The following is a 20,142-nucleotide window of genomic DNA, read 5'->3' on the forward strand; positions in this document are numbered from 1 at the left end:
CCAAGGTGCTGCCGCCCATCCCCGAGGGAACATCTCCTCTCACCTCCTTCCAAAAGGCAACACAATGCACTCTGACCTTCGGACCACAGCACTGAAACCGAGCACAAATGGGGAGGTGGGAAATAAATGCACATATATAATCTGATGCTCCCCATGAAGCCCCTCTTCCTCATTTTTCATCTCTTTGACTCTTTCAAGGTGTACACTTGGTACCTGGAGCAGTTTCAGTCCTAGAAGGAAGGAAATAAAAAAGGAGTTTTCTTTCATCCACACAATAGCCTATTGTACTCTCAAGGCAGTGAGACACAGCAGCTGGGAGACAGAGATTCTTATTTTCTGTGAGTTATTATGGCCATTTATTTCTGGTGCTAGGCTACGGAGCACAGAAAGATAAGCTCACCATTTGTAAGGTATTTTTAAAATCTCTAAATTGCTATCCTGGTCTCTGAAGTCAGGACGGTTTAACTGCCTTGTAGTATGATAGTCCCTCAAGAACAGACTTGGCACTTGGAATATCCTCCTGCCACTTAAGGCACAAGCTAAAAGAAGCTTCTTGTTGGCTCCAAAGCCATCTGTTCAGTAAGGCAACCTCCTGACACCATTAGGAGCTGCTTGTCGAAATGGTGTCCTTATGTCACCTTTGCCCCGCAGCTGTGGCACACTTCACAAATCTGTACGGATGACACTGGAGCCCAGCACTGCTAATGGGAGCCAGTAGGTTTATCCTAGCCTTAACTCCAAATTGGACATTTCTGTTCAGGTAGACTCCATCACATGGTCTTGTGTGTTCTTGCACTGCAGCATGTGCAGCTTATTAAAAAGAACTATGAGGGCAAAACTCCAGAGTGTTTAAAAAAACTCTTTCAGGAGTAGGTTTTATTTAATTTCTTGTATAGTTCTGAAACAGTTTAACACTTCAGTGATTTAAAGAGAGATTTAAAGGTGTTTAAATAAACTGCCATATAGCCTTTAGTGGCACAGTGGCATTTGCTTCCTCATGCCATGTTCTCCACACTGCACAGCCCCTTGGCAAGGAATTTCCACTATCAGCTGCCTACTTCCAGATTTGTTACTGGGTGGAAACACAGATTCACAGCTTAGTTGTTGACATTGCACCTTTTGAAAACCAGAATATAATCAGATACTGAAACAGCTGACCCCTTCTTTTACAAGTATTTTTTAAAAAGAAAAAATAATAGATAGCGAAGACACAAGTGTGTTATACATAGTTTCAGGGACGAGGAATAAAACTAGAAACATCTGAGGAACACACACACAGGCCAAGCACACAAGGCTGATGCTCCTCCAGTGCCATGCACTAGACATTATTCTCAACTGTAAGGCATGACAAGTGCCAACGCTACATAAGCCCAGACTGATACCAGAATACAAGAGTCTAGTACAAAGGCAGAAGTCAGCAGGAATCTTTCAGTGCTCACCCATGTACAATTTCTATTATAAAATCTGGAGAGAGAGAAAAAAAAATGGAAAAAAACATGGGGAGAAAGGAAGAAAAAACCCATGTGCAGTTGGTGTGATATCAGCAACACTGCAATGGGTTTATACCACTCAGAATGTTCCCCTTAAATTGTCACAGTATACTGGAGTATCCAAAGACTCAGTGGTTTGGAGGTTTTAAATGAAAAAAATATACACATACAGAAAAGACTGTACAAACAAGCTTACTCGATCTCCTTCTGTAGCTATCAGCTCTCCCGAGGGTTCAAAAGTGGCTTTAATATCAGAATCAAAAAAAAGAATTATGCAAAGCACAGCCAATGTGACAGAGTGTAGGGACACAACTTCAAGTAAATGCTCTTTTATTACTTAGTTCATGAAAACACTTCAGTTTTCTCCGCAAGATCTGCACCAGAGCAGCAAGACAGGCAGTTGCCTACTGTAACATTTCCATCAGAGTTCACACGACAGACTTTGTGCACAGGACTAATGCTTAGTGTGCTCAAGTGACACGAAAATGGAACCGTAACCTAAGTGCTTGGTGTCATCTTGTCATCCTCCGCTCTGAGCACCACACAAGAAAATGACCTTGAATGATTGTGCACTGACAACTCATAATTACAGAACTATTGCAGTAGGTTTGGTATTATGTGGTATACAATAAATATTTGATGAAATTTATTTATTAGTATATTTGGTATTTAGACATGAAAATTTTTGATATTTTCATAGATCTTGTAAAGAAATAGTTTTAATTAAGTACCTAAAGCTTTAGAAAATATTTCAATGAAGGTTAAGATCTGGTTAAGACATGTAGTAATGACAGAGGCATAAGAAAATGCAGTTAAGATATATAAATTCCAAGTGCAAAAAGAAACACCATTATTTTTATAGAGGTTGAACTTTCTTTCTCAAAGCCATCTCACTCTTTCTCTAGTAAAGCTAAAATACCAGCCCATAACTAGGCAGCCCCACTATTGAACTGGTAGGGAAGATACATCTAGTGCACTAGAAGTACAAAGTAAAGAAAGCATAATATTTTATTCTTAAACTTATTTACAATAAGATATTGCACCAATCCATTATCCTTTTTTTTCAGTTTAACATTATTATTTACAAAGTTAAAAACAGAAGTGCAAAAGCAGACTGAAAGAAACCAGAAAGGATAAAGTTTATTTAAATTGCTAAGTACAGTTTATTACCTGACCACAGCCCACATCCAGTATGATCTAAAATAACTTGTACCATATATATCTGTAATTTCAGAAATTCTTGCATTTCTCTGTAGGTGCAAGCCTTATCTTTTACTCTAACCACCAGAAGGTCTATGTAAAATGTAAAGGCTAACCATAGCTTAACTTAATAGCTTTATTTCTCCAGAAAAATGATGCTCTCTTAGATAAACTGAAAAAGCTACGTAGTATTATACATGTATTTGAAAAGTAGTGATAAATCAGGCATGATGGTTTTCATTCTTCCTAAACACCATGAGAAAAAGTTTGCCGATACTTCAGGACTGATTAAAGACACTGCCAGTCCAAATTACTCCAGCACAGCATATGGTGCTGTCTCAGTCTATCGGCCACTGGGACTGTCATGATGCATCTCTGGAGTGTAGGTGAGCAGAACAATCATGACCCAGAGATGAAGCAACGCCTGGGAAAAGAAAGAAAAGAATTAACTTACTAGCACTGAGAATCATTGTTTACAACAGCAGTAAATATGGGAGATTTCAATGAGAGCTAATAAAACATTGTCTGGTAAAAGTATTTTGATTAAATGTTTTTCCTATTATTCAGATATTCCTAAAGAAACTAATTCTTATCTGCACAATGAAATGCTCAGACAGATTCTGAAGAAGCCATGTGCAGAATGCTAAAGACTTCACACAAACAGCAAAAATAAAGCAGCTTGGTTTCCTACAGATTTCTGTCCTCTGGCTTTTCTTTTCCTCCGTGCCTCAGCCCGCACATTATGTGATATGCCGTGAGTGACTGCGACGCCACCCCTCTGGTGCCAAATGGCTGATACCAGACTGTTCACAATAGCAGAGTTCGGCTTTTCTCCTACCACCAGCACTGATTTGAGGCATTTTATGCACTCTTTAGGAATGTTAATTCTCATTCAAATTTGTCTGAAACGATCCAATTAGTACAGAAGCTGCTGGGGGTGCAACAAGGGAGATAACTGACAGAATACATAAGACACATTTTCTTAAACACCAAAAAAAAAATCAAAATATTCATAGTCAAGGTTTGAGTTGAAAAAGGGTAACTGTCACTGACTGCCCAATATAGAGCTCTCATGCAACCATCATTGAATTTCACTTCAGATAGTATCTTAGGTGGTAGAAGTCTTCAGTGTTTTGGCATAAAGAATTTTAGTCATACACGGATAAGTTTAAGTCATGAGCAGGAAGAAAGAGAAAGGTTAGCAATTAAACAGCCCTGTTCCTTCCAGTACCTAATAGGCTGGAAGAAGCAACTGCAGGGGGAAATTGTCACTTCTTTTATTCATGCCTTGTCTGTCTGCTTTATACGCCGAAATAGGGACAGCTGTCCTCAGAAACTCTGTTCAGAAGCAGCATTATGTCTTCTCAAGCAACTTTTTTTTTCATTTCAAAGACTCAAAGGTTCAACTAGTGGAGTATTTTCAAGCAGGGGAGACTGCACAACTACCTCACCACAGGCCACTTAAACTGACAGAAATCTGCCCTCCAGTGGAAAACAGAGGAATTTTTATTAATTGTAAGTCTGAGAATTTAATCTGGTACAGATGAGCAACTTTACTATTTAAGTCTAGCAAGAAAACTTTTGCAGCTACTAGTCACTGAACAAAAAGTGAAGTGCTCAATATCAAAAAAGCTGTAACAGAAGTCATTTTCCTAAATGCAGTGCACACAAGTGTAGTGGGTTAACCTTGCAAACAGGTCACTATTGCTCTGCATGTTAGTACTAAAATTCTACAGTCTTTTCAGTGGTAGTTACATAAATGTCTTTAAGGCTGCTATATTGAGAATTCCTGGGAAAAACTGAAAACTGCCAAACATGACTCCAAAATGCCTTTATGTAAGTACTATTTAGTCTTCTTTACAAAAAACACATTGTTATTTATATAGCCTTTTGAACATCAAACAACTTGCCATTTAAAATGCATTATATAAATTGGCTATAGAAATCTTGCATTAAACTTCTTACTTTAAAGAAAGCTTACTCACCATGTAAATGATGACAAAGACTCTAGCTATGGGATACCGCCTTAGAAAGATTCCCAGCCGAATGCTATACAAGAGGAAAACAAAGCGTACAAGTTAGCATTCAGCAATAAATTCCAGCTCCTCTCGTTCTCATCACCACAAACTCATAAACATCAGCTGATGTTACATACATGGCTTTGCTTCTGAAGTAGCTTTTACTTCATGTATTCAAGACATTAACTGGAGTGAGAAAATTCAGAATTCAGACCATAAATATATATTCTCCTAGTTTTTCTGTTACATGCTAAGCTGAGAGTTTGTGAAAAAGAGCTATAACTCAAGAGTTATTTAGGTATTTAAAAACTCAACAAATATACTATCTGTCAAATTTGGTTATGTGAGGAGTCATTGTGAATCTTTCAAAAAGACTTAAGCAACTAAAACCTTGGATTCATTTGAAAAAACTGATAGATCACTACCGTTTTTATATTGGATGAAAAAGACATGGATTTTCCAAGTTTACTGCTACAGTGCTACAAAGTAAACTGCATTAGATGTGTGCTCAGTAACGTCACTTAAAAATCCCCATGGGTGTACTGAAGTGAGTATGATACTGCCAAATGAAGTTTAGTATTAAAACATCACATATAATAGGTCCCAATAATGGAAATCTGGATATTCTTCACAATGACATTCCAGCACCATGGAAGCACAAAGGACTTTCCATCAAGGTATCTTGCTTTCAAAGGATTAAGAAGTATTACCTCATTTTGTTTTCTATTGGTATTTGATTCAAGTTTTGGAGAAGACCTTTGTTGTGAACATCGGCAATTAACCTAACTGCTCAGAAAAGGGATCAAGCAAGTTTTTTTGCTGGATTCATAATGATTTTTCTTTACTAATTCCTAAAAAAAATTAAAAAATTTTAAAAAATCCCCCAAGGAAAACAGCTGCACTGGGTCAAACCCAGAATCTTGTCTTCCTCACAATGCCTAAACAGGAGCAAAAAAATACATATGATACTCCCTGAGCACATTTGATACTCCTCCACTAAAACACTCCTCACAGCAACTCTCATAGACACAGTCAACACCTCTGAAAGTGAAAAAGGTGGAAGATGGTAATGAAAATGTTAGGGTTTTTGGTATGTAGTTTAGTGACTCTCTTGTATGAAAATCTTAAAGACCACAGTTCAAATAATTGACTATAATTAGCAAGAGCCCAAGGATATCCTACAAAAGCACAAGTGAAATAAGACAAATACTTAGTAATTTATACCATAGCTAATATTAGCTTCATTATTTTCTACTTTTATCGTCATAAAAGTAATTCAAAACAGAAAGTATGCCACTTGAAAACCAAGAAGGGATTCCAGCAATTACAAAGCGTATTCCCTCAGGACACCCTTACCTGAACTGATCTATACTACTGGCAGCTTTGCGAACCCTCCCGTACATTCCTGCCACATTACTATCCATGTCACTGAACAGGACAGGAACGTTACGCATACGAGCACCTATTTGAAGGGTAAAAAGTAAAAAATCTCATTAGTCTAAAACCAGCCAAGTTGTCAAGCAAAACAAATTGATAGTATATAACAGATATACAAAGTAACATAAAAATAGTGATTAATCTGATTTGTTAGTGCAATTTTGCTGGGGGAAGAGGAATGTGTTTTGAGGGGAGGATTCTTGATAAAGTTACAATTAAGTTAAATGTTTCTTCAACTTACTATATTTTTATAATTTTAGTTCACTAGATGGACATCAACATACACTTCTATCATGTAATAATAATTCCATTATTAAGTGTATAAAATGGTGGGTTTGATACTGTCAGTTTCTCCATTTGCTTTTATTTCTCATACAGTAAAACTTTGACAGCATTTCGATACTAACTTGCATATTCTGAAAATCTCTATTCTTTTTACTATGTATCACCTTTATTTAAAAAAATAGATTCTCAGATAACATTACCTTTGTGCAACAAAACTTAGGCTTATTGCAGTTACTTAAAAACAAGCCAAACGGAAATATATTTCAAATATACCAGTTCTCCTGCCTTATGTCTTTAAAAATCTTTCAGAAGCAGAGAAACAAAGTCTGGATTGTCATTTTACACCTGCTAGAAATTGCCCATCACTTTAAAAGTTACTTGCCATACATACAAAATTACAAACTGACTTTGAAAAGTAACATCTCGAAACTATGGATCAACTGCTGAGGTTCTCCTAGAGATACAGGATATTCCCTACACAGTCCAGACAAACCAAACCCAGCGGAACCACCATGTTTTAAAGTTGCTTTTCAAGCTAAACAGAAAAAACAAAGAGGAAATTGAAATTCTGATCAACTCTCAAAAGGAATTATCCCACTCTTGCTCACCTCCCAAATTCTGATATTGAGTTTAAACCCCAAAAGACAGATTTAGCACCTGCAATAGGCTTTGTAAATAGGATTGTTCCAAAAATACCATTGTATTGAGAATTAAAGATGAAATTGACTTTGTTAAGTTCACTTAAAGTCATTTATATGCAAAAAGGAGCTTCTACTTAATGATTTTTTTTATGATACTGGCTGCTGCTGACAAGGTCTCTGGCATAAGCTACATATTTTCAGCATTTTTTTTTCCTTATAAACTCAGACTTTCAAGGAAAGGTATTAGGAAATACAAAAGCCTGAACTGCAGAAAAGACGGTTTTAAGTTTTATATTTCCTCATTTACCTTCAGCACCGTCAATTCCTGCCATATTAATGGCAGGTCCATTAGAACTAGTGCCTTGGAAAGCCTTCAGCTGTTGCTCAAGTCGTTCCAGTTGATAGACAAGTGAGTTTTTCTCTGTGCTCAGGCTCTCTAACATGGTTTGCTTCTGAATTAGTGTTTCTGTCAGCTGATGAAGCCGATTTTCTAATTCTGTCTCACTGCTACTGCTCAGAGCCTTGTTTGTGAGCTAAAAGACAAACCAAAGAGAAAAAAAAAATCAGAACAAGTTCCAAGTCTGACCAACTGACATATTACCAGAGTCTAAACAAGAGAGTCCTCCAAGAATCGGGTTACCCCACCACAGAACTTTTATGGGATAATACTACCAAAATGATCACCAATAAGCACAACAAAGGAGAAATTGAATTTTGACAGTTGCTAAAATAAGATTTTACATGACACAATGAACTTTGTGTAAAAATGTATTCCTGTATTTTCTACCTCTAATCATATGAACAGTTCCGTATAATCATAATCATCTGTATAAGTCCGATCACAACAATCCATACTATTATACATTTCAGAGCTGAGTTTACATGGTAGGCATGACAATAGCAAAATAATCCAGTCTGGCTTTCATATTTGCAATTTCATCAAACAAGTCAGTATGTAAAAAGTTTTCAAGGGAGGAAGGAAAAACTCAGTACAAATGGGAAGAATCTGATGCCATTCTACAGGAAAACCTGAGTGAAAATGGTGAATATACACACGGTACCTGATTTCTGAGCTTCTGGATTTCTTCCTCTCTGTCTTTTATTCTGCTTTGCAAAGTATTCTTTGTTCGATACAATTCTTCTTCAGTATAACGGAGTTCCTGTAAAATTTATCACAATCACAAAGAAAAGATTTTATACATATATGTATTTTGAGAGACATTCTCTTATCTGGAGTTTCACAGTAGAACAAAAGGCAATATGCTGCAATAAAATATAAACTGAAATTTAATCTTAATTAAGTGTCTGGCTAAGATGGGGAAAAATATAGAAGAGTTGAGTATGAAGAGACAGCCTACAAGACTTACCAAATTCTTCAATGGAGACTGACCAAATATAAATATAAATATAAATATAAATATAAATATAAATATAAATCCAGACTGGTTTACTAGGAGTCACACAATTTCATTGGAATCATGATTGATCTTCCTTATACTCTGACCATTTATTATTTCGCTATCTTGAAACTCTGCCAAGAATGTAACTTTAACATCTAGGAAAAAATTTGGGGGGAATCTGTGTTCCGAGACACCATTTTTTCAAAGTGTTCAAAACCCTTGGCATATTTATCTATAATTCTGTATGCCACAGGTCTTCCTTTAAAGTTTAGCATAAATTAATGTAACAGATGTGAAATGAGAAGGAACATTAGTAAGGGACAACTTCCTGAACAGCAAATCTAACCGTAAGTTTTGTTACTCCCATGATTTAGTGGCTATTTTAACTCTGACTTAAAAGACCTGACATGCTTATTTTTTAAATTAAGATAATGTACAAATCACTGTATCACTTCAGTTGCTACAGAAAACAGATAATCCTGTTCTCTCTTCAAATTACCAGATATACAAGAAATAACAGCTGTACTTATTTTCCATCTTCAGGCTCAGAAACCTTATGGCAACAGTTATAGGAATTCCCAGATAGAAGAGACCACAGTTGTATTAAGTATCAATGCACAAAATTACTTTAAAAGCACATGGAAATGTCTGTAATCAAAAGGAATACTTCATTATCTGTAATAACTGATAAAGTTTTGTCATTTTTTCAGATTTGCCTCACTTTTTCTACATGTAGTATTGACTTAAAATTTACCTCTCAGAAGGGCAGAGGTAACAAAATACAATCTACCATCTGCTTTGATATAATAAACATCAAGTATTCATCAAAAACAGACCACAACTTCTGCCTTTTAATTAGTTCAAGCTGCCAGCATCTCATTAAAATGTAATTTCTGAAAGGACAGATAATCCTACAAGATAAATTGTTCCTAGCAGATACAGCGTACTCTCCTACATTCCTCCTTATTAATTCTCTTACATGAGCTTTTTCTTGTATTATTTTATTAGGGAGTAAAACGTTAGTCTTATTTCTACTGAATAATAAGCTTGTTCACATAAAATACAGGTTTGCCTTTTCCCCACCTCTTTTTAGCACAGAACTGCTTAAATCAAGGGGGAGTTTGCGTAAATAGATGACACAATCTGACAAAATTAATTAATACCATTTTATCAGCAGTTTTTATTACAGAGGAATTTGGAAGTAACAAATTTTAGGTTCAAAACTCAGTAATGAGTGGATTAAAAATATATTAGTTAGTACTATAATAACATTGTTTTATGAGAAAAATATTATGCAGCAATTGAGTACAGGAAGTTCAAGAGCAACCATTTTTAGTATTTACATATATTGCAAATATTATATATCCCTACTGTTTGATTCTTCCCCTGCTGTATAAAACTTAAGATCATGATCAATTCTGTGCACTCCCTAGGGTCATGTTTATTCTTTTATATATCAGCAAGATCTTTATTGGGAGTACCGAGAGGGTACTTTCTATTGCTTAGTACCAGTTGCATTTTGTTTGGCCTAGTAACATTCATTAAGCTTTTGGGGATTTCTTTGGAGTACCAGGGAAAAAAAAATAACCCAAATACTGTACAAGCTACTCTCTTAATTAAGCCAAATGGTTTACTGATGACACCACAGGAGACTTAAAATAAGAGAAATCAGCTTTCAAGAATTCCCTACCTGTTTTTGCCGTTCTAGTTCAGCTTCTGCCTCTTGCTTGGCCATTTTATGTGCTGCTATTTGCTCTTGCAGGTCCTGCAGCTGCTCTCTCATTGACTCAGCTTCACTTACCTGCTGAGTCTCCATATCCTGAAATGAACAGAAATGTTACCATTTCACTAACATTCAAACAATACTGCCATTTGTCACAAGTAACCACAAAAAACACCTGAGTTGTTATATGCAATTTTGCTTCAAAGGAAAAAAAAAGGTGAGGGTATACTGAATAATAAATTTTAGCAGATACAGTAATAAAATAAATGTATTTTGTGAACATGAGAAACCTCCACTTATTCCCTTCTATTATCTATAGGCTAAAACCGTAAAGTAAGCTTGCGTGCAACTGCTGGGTTGAGCCAATTATGCCAGACGACTCAGATTACAGTTGCTTAAAGGATTAGTAGACCTTGCAGAAAAGGATATAGGTGATCTCTACAAAAATCCCCATGCTTGTTTGGAAAGAAATGCTTCCCTCAAAAAGAGCACACAGTGGTGAGGGAACGCAGAAGTGCTATCTGTAATATTCCTCCCACCATGAGCTGAAGTACTGAGAGGGACCACGGAAAGAAACTGGGTATCGATAAACACTTGTCTCACCCGGAGCAACAGTTGGCTTTTTTTAATACCAGGTCAAATACACCCTAGAAGCAACAGCCCTAAAGTATACAAGAAAACAGCCTGTTGTGCATGGTTGACTACAAACACACGTGTACATAATCACAGTTACCTGCAGCTCCGTTCTCATCTGCTGTATTTGCCCCATTAGCTTTTGTATTTCTTCTCTCTGAGTGTCTCGCTCATGTCTCAGTTCTTCTAGTTCCATTGTGCTTGCAGTATTGCTATCCAGGCCTTCAAAACCAGAGCCTTCTTTTAAGCTGTTTATCAACTTTTCTTTAGACTGAAATAATAAATCAATATATTATCGCAGTATTTAACAAGTGCTCAACTAGAATATGCCATTTTATGAATAGGTCATTTTACCTTGCTCTAAAATTCAAATGTAGACATACAGTAAAAGAACTGCTCTATCTGTTCTTTTAGCCAGTTAATAATGACCATACACACTTTAAAATGAAAATGCTTCCCTATTCATAATTGTTCTGACTTTCTGTATGACATGAGATTGGTTTTACTGAAAGCCTGTGGTATCTAAGGAAGAACACAACTTTTCTCTTTAGAAGTGCCTGGAATGTTAAACATATCATGGGTAAAAAAATTCGGCTTTCCAGCTACCAGAAGAGAGAAGACAGACACTAACAGACACTAAATACAAAGCTGACTCCCCTTCTTTCAACCCATCCTTTCTCCTGCCAATAAAGCCAAACATGAATCAAATACAGCAGTAACTCTTATGGGAAAGAAGACGAACAATTAGCTCAACACAGACTTCAAACTCCTGCTTCTCATATTTATCAAGGTGATTTAAATCCTGTCCTTGGATATCAGACTACATTAATTACTCTAACCAGAGACCTTTATCTTCAACATTTTGCTAGCTTTTACAAACTAAGATCCAAATTGCCCACATTCGGATTTGGTACCTTTGACAACTATTGAACCATCTAACTCTGCACAAAATGCCTAATTTTGTCATTGTTTATCATATAATACTGATAACATGCAACTTTTCAGAATATACAAAAATATTGTCTTTGATTTATACTAAGTACCCATGATATGCTGTGCTTCAGCCTCAAGCAGAACGGAGCAACCTTCTTGACCCAAGAATACTGGGTAGGGAACAAACTGCAGCTCACATCTATTTTTCTGTCTATCTCAGCCTGGATTCCTGGATGTGGAACACACTCACAGATGTTGCACAACAAGTTCAGTCATTCACTTAGATTCTTAAGTTCAGGACCCAAACTTTCATTTCATTTAACTGGATATGTAAACTTAAATTTTTAGGGACAAAATGCAGGCTGGTAGCTGTGCTGTGTAAGTATCATTATAGATATACCCCAAAATGTATTACAGGACACAAGAAAAAACCCACAGATTATTCAAAGCATAACACCTCAAAAAAAAAAAAAAAAGTTAAAAAAAGTTAAGTGTACAAACCAAACTAGATTTCTTTACACAAGTGCTTACTTGGAGTATGCGAGTAGCTTTCTGTTTGTAGTCTGTCAGTTCCTGTTTTGCAGATTCTAGGTGGCTTTTAGTTACTTTAACTTGCTGCTGAAGCTCATCAGCTCGCCTCTTTTCATCTATATATTTTCTTTCTGCTACAGTTATGCCTTCTGCCAAGTTCTGACGTTCTGCTTCCATTTTACTTAGACGAGCTGCAAATTCATTCTATTAGCAATAAAGAAACAATACTTTGTGTTTAAACACAGTCTCAACATTAACCTAGAAAAGAAAAAAGAAAGCTTAAAAGCAACTACACATGAAACAACACCTCATATCTACCACCTTCAATGTAAAGGTGCATTAGTGCTATGTGGAAAAAAATCCTGCTTGCTTAAGCAAGTGCTAAATAATATCAGTAAAAACATGCATTTCTTTCCCTCATCAGAAATACATCTTCCTATTATTTACATTTACTTGGTAAACAAAAAGCAAGCTTTCCCCTCAAAGAAATGTTATCAAATGTAGTCTGCCGTATTTCGATGTAGTCAAAAACCAAAAAAATAATGATTATTATTTCAGAGAAGCTATTACACATAACAAGGGCCAAGCTAAGTGTGGAAAGCAGTCTCTAGCAATGGTGTACTCACATCTTTACCATAGGAGTGATCATCCAGCTTAATATTCTTAAGATTACATCTTAAAATTGTGTAAAAATTTGTTGTGTAATAACGTACCATGGAAAATTAAACTGATTACTGACTTATTTTTAAAATATGTATTCAGATTAAAGTTAGCATGAAAAAAAGTAAAAATTGGCAGCATTAATCCACAAAAGCTATTAACTACAAAGCTTTTAAAATAATATGTAAGTAGTAAACTAGCATCATCCTGATACTTAGTGCAGCAGACAGCACATCCTTCCAAGCACCTAGTACTCAGAACAGGAACTGAGTCCAGGGAAAGACAGAGCAGTTGGAACATCACAAATGTGACTTCAAAAGCAGAGCTAGAAACTCTTCCTTACTCTTCACATCTAACCTGCATTTGTTTGTAACTTTCTTGCTCTCGCTTGAGTGTGGAGTCTGCATCACGCAGCCTCTCTTGAAGAGTTTGAAGCGCTTGATTTTGCAAACTGCTCCCTTCACTGTGGTCTTGTATTATCCTGAAAGAATGATATACATATTAATTAAAAAATAAGAAATCTAGTGCAATTTTCAGGTGGAAATATGACTACTTGGTTTTCAGACTGGCCTTGAAAATTTACCGAGTAAATTACTGAATATGGCTGGCTACAGATGTGATGCCTGGAGTCAGTGACTCATGCAGCCCCTCTCTGACCTATATTCTGGAGTACTGCAGATCCATATCTCATTGCTGAGATAAGTCAGAAAAGACTTCATGTTTGTGGATAAGCAAACGTATTTTTCGAGACAGAAACAATTTTCCTGAGATCGTCAGCTTTGCATCTCTGACACAAACATACATAGTTTAAACAAAATGGATTTCAAGAATCAGGTGGTGTTTGCCCCTGTTCAATACTCATTTGCCCTGCTCCCCCGTCAGCTATACTATATCAGGATCAGAGCAAACTTTAATCCTCATATTTCAAATCCTGATATAATCCCCTTTCCCACCAGTTTATTCATTTTTAAAGAAGCTGAACCATCTACCTTGAATTTTCAAGCCTACTACTGTCTGCAGAGTTATGAAGTAGGAAATGATGAAGTACCGTGACTTTTCACTCTGCAATGCTTCCAAAGCTTCTGTCCGAGCACTTAGGAGCTGATCAGCTTCTTGCAGCCGTACTTTCAGCACAGCCAGCTGTGAATCCTTGGCACCAACAGCTTCTGTCAGATCATCAACTCGAGCTTGAAGTTCTCTAACCATCCTGTCACTCTTTGAATGGTCAACATTCCACTTCTCGACCCTTTCCCGGGATTTGTTCAGTTCTATAAAATCAAAAGTTTATTTGAAGTTTATAAAAGTAGGTATTGCAAGGTCTTGTAAATGGTCAGGATGCACAAATCACATTTCTTAAATAAATTAAATACAATCAAGTTGAGGCAATACTGAAACCTTATGAGCTACCAAGAAATAAAAATAAAATTTTGCAGGTGATGTCAAAAACCGGCATTTAATTCTGTGTCACATTGCAGATGATGAATTTTACCCCACCCCTTGCAATGGCCTACTGTTGAATACCCTGTCTGAGAGAGTCTTTGGAAACCTCTACATAAAGCATCTAGTTCAACTCAACATGACAACAAGCTCAACCTAAAAACAGTAGAAAAATACACCAGCATTGAAATAATACCTGAATATTTACAAAGGCTTCTGTTTTTAACCAAACATCACATATGAAACTTCAATGGAAATGAAAATTCTCTGGCTCATACAGTTACACTGAAAAAAACGTGGTCCCTCAGTTTTATGCCTATCAGCAGATTACTCAATGTTTTGTAATTTAGAATGTTTAATTTACATCCACGTTTTTTTATATTTGTCATTTCACTTGGCTTTGAAAAAGCCAGTGAAGTCATACAAAAATATTGAATTTTACATTTTTACTTGTCAGTTTCCAGGCATCAGCGATTATGGCCTACAGCCAGAAAGCAGTCAAATTTTGAAGTATTTAAAGGAATTTACTCAATTAAAAGAAGTATTTTGCAATAGCTGTTAAAACGCAGGAAACATATTTTAGTACCGATCGTATTTGCTAACACAGTTTTAATAAGATGTAAGATGAACAAACTTGACCTCATCATTTTAATCAACATCTGTGTTATCTTTGTAATTGAACAAGCCTTTTACTTTCTCCCAGCTCATTATTCTGAAACCAAGAATAATTTTGTTTGGCAAGTCACATATGCAAATTTAACTAGAAAGATTTTATTATAATTACAAAACACTAACGCAGAAATAGCATTGTTTTCTAGTTCACTGACATTTTAGTAATACGTTACAGTGCAGTTTCCAAACCACGGTACCTTCTTGTGTTTCTTTGGACCTCTGAACTAATGAAGCCATTTCTTGATTTAAAGATTGAACTTCATTCCGTAGCAGCTGATTCTCCAGGCGAAGATTGGACAGCTCATGGGATTTCAAATCATCATTAGCTGAAAGACCAGGATTAGGTACTGCACTTAGCGATGAATCCTTCATGCCATCCCCTTGCGCTCCCAGTCCAGAATCTGAACTGTCTGGAGTTTCTGTACAGAGAGATGCAAGTTAGAACTAATGCATGTATTTGTAAGTTGCCTTAATATAAACAGCAATTCCATGTTCTGCATCAGTGGTTAAAGGTTAAATGCATGATATAAAAATAAAAATAAAAAAAAAAATCAAAATAGCCTATATTGAAATGGAATATGGAGCTGCTTCTCCCAAGAGACTTGCTCAAAATAGGACATTATAGAGTATACATGCATCATGCAGCATTTGTGTTAATCCTGCAAGACAAGATATGGAAGTTATAAAATTTGACATTGATACCAAATTAGATTTCAAAACATTAATACTTTTTCATGACTATGCTGACCAGAGATGTCTTCAGAAGCTGAGAGAGTAACGGAAGAGAATAAATATTCATAGCAACTAACTAGGAGAATTTTTAGTAATAGTTTATCATTGTTTTCCAGTAAGATTTTGATTTTGAGGATATAAGTGTTATTTTTTAAAAAATCTGTTCAGGTGGCTATACTTGGTCATTTTGATACAAAACCTAAAAAAAAAAAAAATTTAAGAATAATTTCTGTCAAAACATAATTTTACTGATATTTCTGCATTAATAATTCTCTCAAGAAAGTTTTTTCAAAAGCATTTTTACTATGAGAAATCAAGCTGCAGTGATTTGAAGCAGAAGCATGATCTGTCCTTTTTCTCAAGAAAAAATACAAGGTAAATAAACTCTGCCAAACTTGTAAAAGCTTTGTGCCAATACAAACTGTAATCCTCTAGATTGCGGAAACCAATACACAGATTGTTGATGTTGTTACATCTTAAAATCTCAGTGAGAACGGTAAGGGAACTCCTGGCAGCAACCTGAACAACAATCGCTTGCAGGGAAGGAGGAGCCATCACCAAACAGGATGGGGAAACATCATGCGCAAACACAGAGTGTCCTGGATTAAGCAGTGAAATTGATACATCCACTGTAAGAGTCTCGATTCCAATGTGCAGATAACACTGCTGCCAAGCTTCCGATAAAACAACACAGCACGCAATAAGCAAACAAGCAGGTGATCCAAAAATATTGCTTCTGAATTTAGCATGTCCCATATGAGTAACTGCTGAAAATCCAGGGGAACAGACTACAACTAACTCTGAGCAGTTTAATTGTCGATGTTATTTACTTCACCTGGTCATCACCAACCAATCTGCTCCACCTTCCTTTTTACCACTGCAACAGCCCCAGCCACCCAAGGCCCAGGGAACTGGGGCAGACTAATAATTCCGAACACCACCACACCAACAAGTAGCAGCAGTGATAGCACTGTCTCTTCCACATTTTCTCAACACATTTTCCTATTCAAACAGTTCTAAGAAGTGTTGTTTCTTTCCCTTTGATTAATTTACACAACTTTCCAATTATCAGACAGTTTGTCCACATGCCTTTATCTGGAAAACTCAAAAGACTAATGAAGCTAACAAAGCAGGAAATTAGCCACTTATAGAACATATTCAATTATATCGATGGCCATGTACAAAGTTTAATTTTAAGTGTTTTTTTCTATAACTAAGCTACTTCAACAGATGCTATACAGAACATTTAAATGACACAGATACAATGAACTTTGAAACCAGCATGCTCAAACTCTATGTTGTAATTCTGTGTTTCCTCATTTGGCAGCTCCACAATGCAAACTCCACTCAAAAATCCTCAGAAAAAAACAGGTAACACTGAGCAAAAGAAATACGTTCTTTAAGCATCAACCAGCAAGGCCATATAAGTAGGCCTAAAATATTTGAATTATTATTATTATTAAACCTTATTGAAAAATTACAGACCCAGATATATAAAAACATTTACATTGTTGGAAATTATCCCTTTTTATGTCTAAAAGTTTTCAGCATACTTAATGTAGGAAGTAAAAAGCTGGCATTTACTATGCTTTACTCACTCAAAGTACTGAACAAATAATAAAGTATTCTAACTACATTATTAATAAATATAACCATTTGCTTCAATTTTATGGAATAAACAACAGCAAAGGAGCACAGCAACAGCAAGGACTGGACACTTCCCAGCCACATTCTCCTTGATATTGACTTGCAAATAGCCCCAACTTTTGACCATCTGGCCTGGAGGATCTTGCAGGCATCTGGATTTAGACATCAGTAACGAACTACTTCTGGCAAACCTGAAAGCTTTGTCTATGTAGCTCTCTCATGCTTGTAACTCTACAACAGCCTATCCATGTCCAATTCCCCACGCTGCAGGACAAGCAAATTTGAAAGCTTGCCCCTCTCCCACAGTGGGACAGAGAAAACCTCACATCAGCTCACACAGTCCATTGAACAACAGCCAACAGCATCTACCAGCTGGTCAAAGTCACTCGCCTACACAGCAACAAGAGGTAACAGCCCCTGATAGATGAAATAAATGCAGCAGCTCTATTGCTTCTACGCAGGGATGTACAGGGGCTGATGAAGGTTAGGTCAGCACAGGGAGGTCAATGTAAGCAGTAGCAATGAGGGAGATTGAGAACATAAAAAACATTTAGGTATTAATTATGCAGGTTGTGCAATTAGTATGGTGTCTAAGATTATCCCAGTGATGAAAAAATGTTAAGGATCCTGTTCTACTCCACACGTTTGACATACAACTACCACTAAATGTTTCATGAAGTGACAGTAAATCGATTACCTAGCCTTACCCTAGACATACTTGGGTTTTAAATATCTTTAGGTTCAATACTATTTAACTACCATTGCCTTGGCTCCTGATGGCACTATCTTCAGTAGTTTTTGCACTCTGTGTACTGGTAGACACAGAACTAATGCTTGAAGTCCGAGAGCGATTTTGAAGAGCAGTTGTCTTGCTCTTCTCTTTTTTGGAGTCCATCCTTCCATTAGGCTCTTTCTCTGAACTGTTGAGAAAATCAAATAGCAAGTCATCATCAGGTTCTGACTTTTTTCTTCTCACAAAATGTGAGGAAGCTCTGGGTGTGGAAGCAGTTTCTACAGAAGGAACTTCTGAAGATGTCCTACGTGCTGGTTTAATATTCGCTGTTCCTGCTAGGATTGTGGCCTTTTGATGCTTAATATTATCAGCTGCTGAGGAGATGTAGGCTGCTTTGGATGACGTCTGATATTTCAGTTCTCCAGTATGCTGGTGCAATTCAGAATATTCGTTGACAGAGTCCAAATTCTTCTTATTATCATAAACTGCACTGCTTGCTGTGTCTTTTTTGCTCAGAGCCGATGCAGCTCCTTGATCAACTCTGTTGAGTAGATCTTCTGCCTTTCCAGCAAGATCAGCAAGCCAAGACATGATGGATGTCTGTCGATAAACTCTACAAAATTAAAATTTCAGGAACATATGCTGCAAAAGACATAGAATGATTACAAATCAGACTGGTGTTGATAAGGCAAGATGTATGGGTTACCTAAACAACTGTTAAGCTATTAGTGTTGTAATTACTTTAATATTTTTTCGCCTACTGTCTTGGTATTTCATTGTTTTAGTAACCAGTGGAAATAAATCAAATCAGTTTCTCAGGAAAAGAGACAAAAACAAGGCTGAGCAATCAGGCTACCATCTCTGCTTCTGGCATCAGCACCTGCTACTGAGTGTCCAGTCTGCTAGCCAATCTGAGAGAATAATAAAAAATAAAGTAATCTTAAACCTGACAAAACCAAACTCAGTTGGAGGAGGAATCATAGAACGTCCTGAGTTGGAAGGGACACACAAGGATCATTGAGTCCAACTCCTGCCCCTGCATATGACAACCCCATAATTCATACCATGTGTCTGAGGGTGTTGTCCAGTCTCTTCTTGAACACTGTCAGGCTTGAGGCCGTGACACCTCCCTGGGGAGCCTGTTCCAGGGCTCCACCACCCTCTGGGTGAAGAACCTTTTCCTAATGTCCAACCTGAACCTCCCCTGGCACATCTTCCTGCCATTCCCTTGGGTTCTGTCATTGGTCGCTAAAGGGAAGAGTTCGGTGCCTGCCCCTCCTCCTCCCCTTGTGCGGAAGCTGTAGCCGCAATGAGGTCTCCTCAAAAAGCAGACAGATGCTTATTACAGGAACAGACAACAACAAAGCCTAAGATGTTTGGCCTGCAGATTCGTAATCCGTATCAGACAGAGGAACTTCCCACACGGCAAACTTGGCAGACTGCTGCCCCTCCTGTGACACTAACACAGGGGACCGGTGCGGGCCTTCACCTGCGCTCCCCTCCCCCCTCACCACAGCCACCCGTCCCGGTTCCACTCCCCGCCCCCACCCGGCGGCCCTCAGGACCGGCAGAGGCTTCAGCACAACCAGACCTCACCTCTCCCCAGCGCAGCAGCCCCTCCCGGCCCGAGAGAAACCGTGAGGCGGGTTAAAGGGACGGGGGAGCCGGGCAGCAGCAATCCCTACGAGGCCCCAGACCGACCTCGGCTGTGCAGCCCCATCTTCCGGCAGACGTGGCCGACTTCCGGGACGCAGCGCGCATGCGCAGGAGGCGGCCGGTGTTGCGTGAGGTGGCACTGGGCGTCAGCCCCGCCCCTTCCACCGGGTGGGGGGCGGGGCCAAACGGTCACGCCCCTCGCCCTGGTGGGAGGGGCGGGGCTGAGTCTGAAGGGGGCGGGGTTGAGTCTGAAAGGGGTGGGGCTGAGGCTGGAGGCGGGGAAGCGCTTCTGAGGGAAGCGGTCGTAAACCCCT

General features: G+C 37.7%; 1 protein-coding gene across 2 annotated transcripts; it reads right to left on the bottom strand.

The window, feature by feature from the left end:
- Positions 1–1,881: 1,881 nt before the first annotated feature.
- GOLGA5 (golgin A5) lies at positions 1,882–19,905 on the bottom strand. 2 transcript variants are annotated; one of them, XM_080345645.1, is made up of 13 exons: positions 19,769–19,905; positions 18,199–18,814; positions 15,258–15,479; positions 14,000–14,219; positions 13,309–13,432; positions 12,292–12,495; positions 10,928–11,098; positions 10,162–10,290; positions 8,133–8,231; positions 7,379–7,604; positions 6,065–6,170; positions 4,676–4,739; positions 1,882–3,114 (listed from the first exon to the last, which is right to left on the bottom strand). In XM_080345645.1, the coding sequence occupies exons 2-13, from the start codon at positions 18,761–18,763 to the stop codon at positions 3,034–3,036; spliced, it is 2,211 nt and encodes a 736-aa protein (XP_080201771.1). In that variant the 5' UTR covers positions 18,764–18,814; positions 19,769–19,905; the 3' UTR covers positions 1,882–3,033. The 2 variants fall into 2 exon arrangements, with proteins under 2 accessions (XP_080201771.1, XP_080201772.1); XM_080345646.1 differs by having other exon boundaries at positions 19,874–19,897.
- Positions 19,906–20,142: the final 237 nt, after the last annotated feature.

Source organism: Nesoenas mayeri, assembly GCF_963082525.1.
Source record: "Nesoenas mayeri genome assembly, chromosome: 5".
Lineage (NCBI taxonomy): Eukaryota > Metazoa > Chordata > Aves > Columbiformes > Columbidae > Nesoenas > Nesoenas mayeri.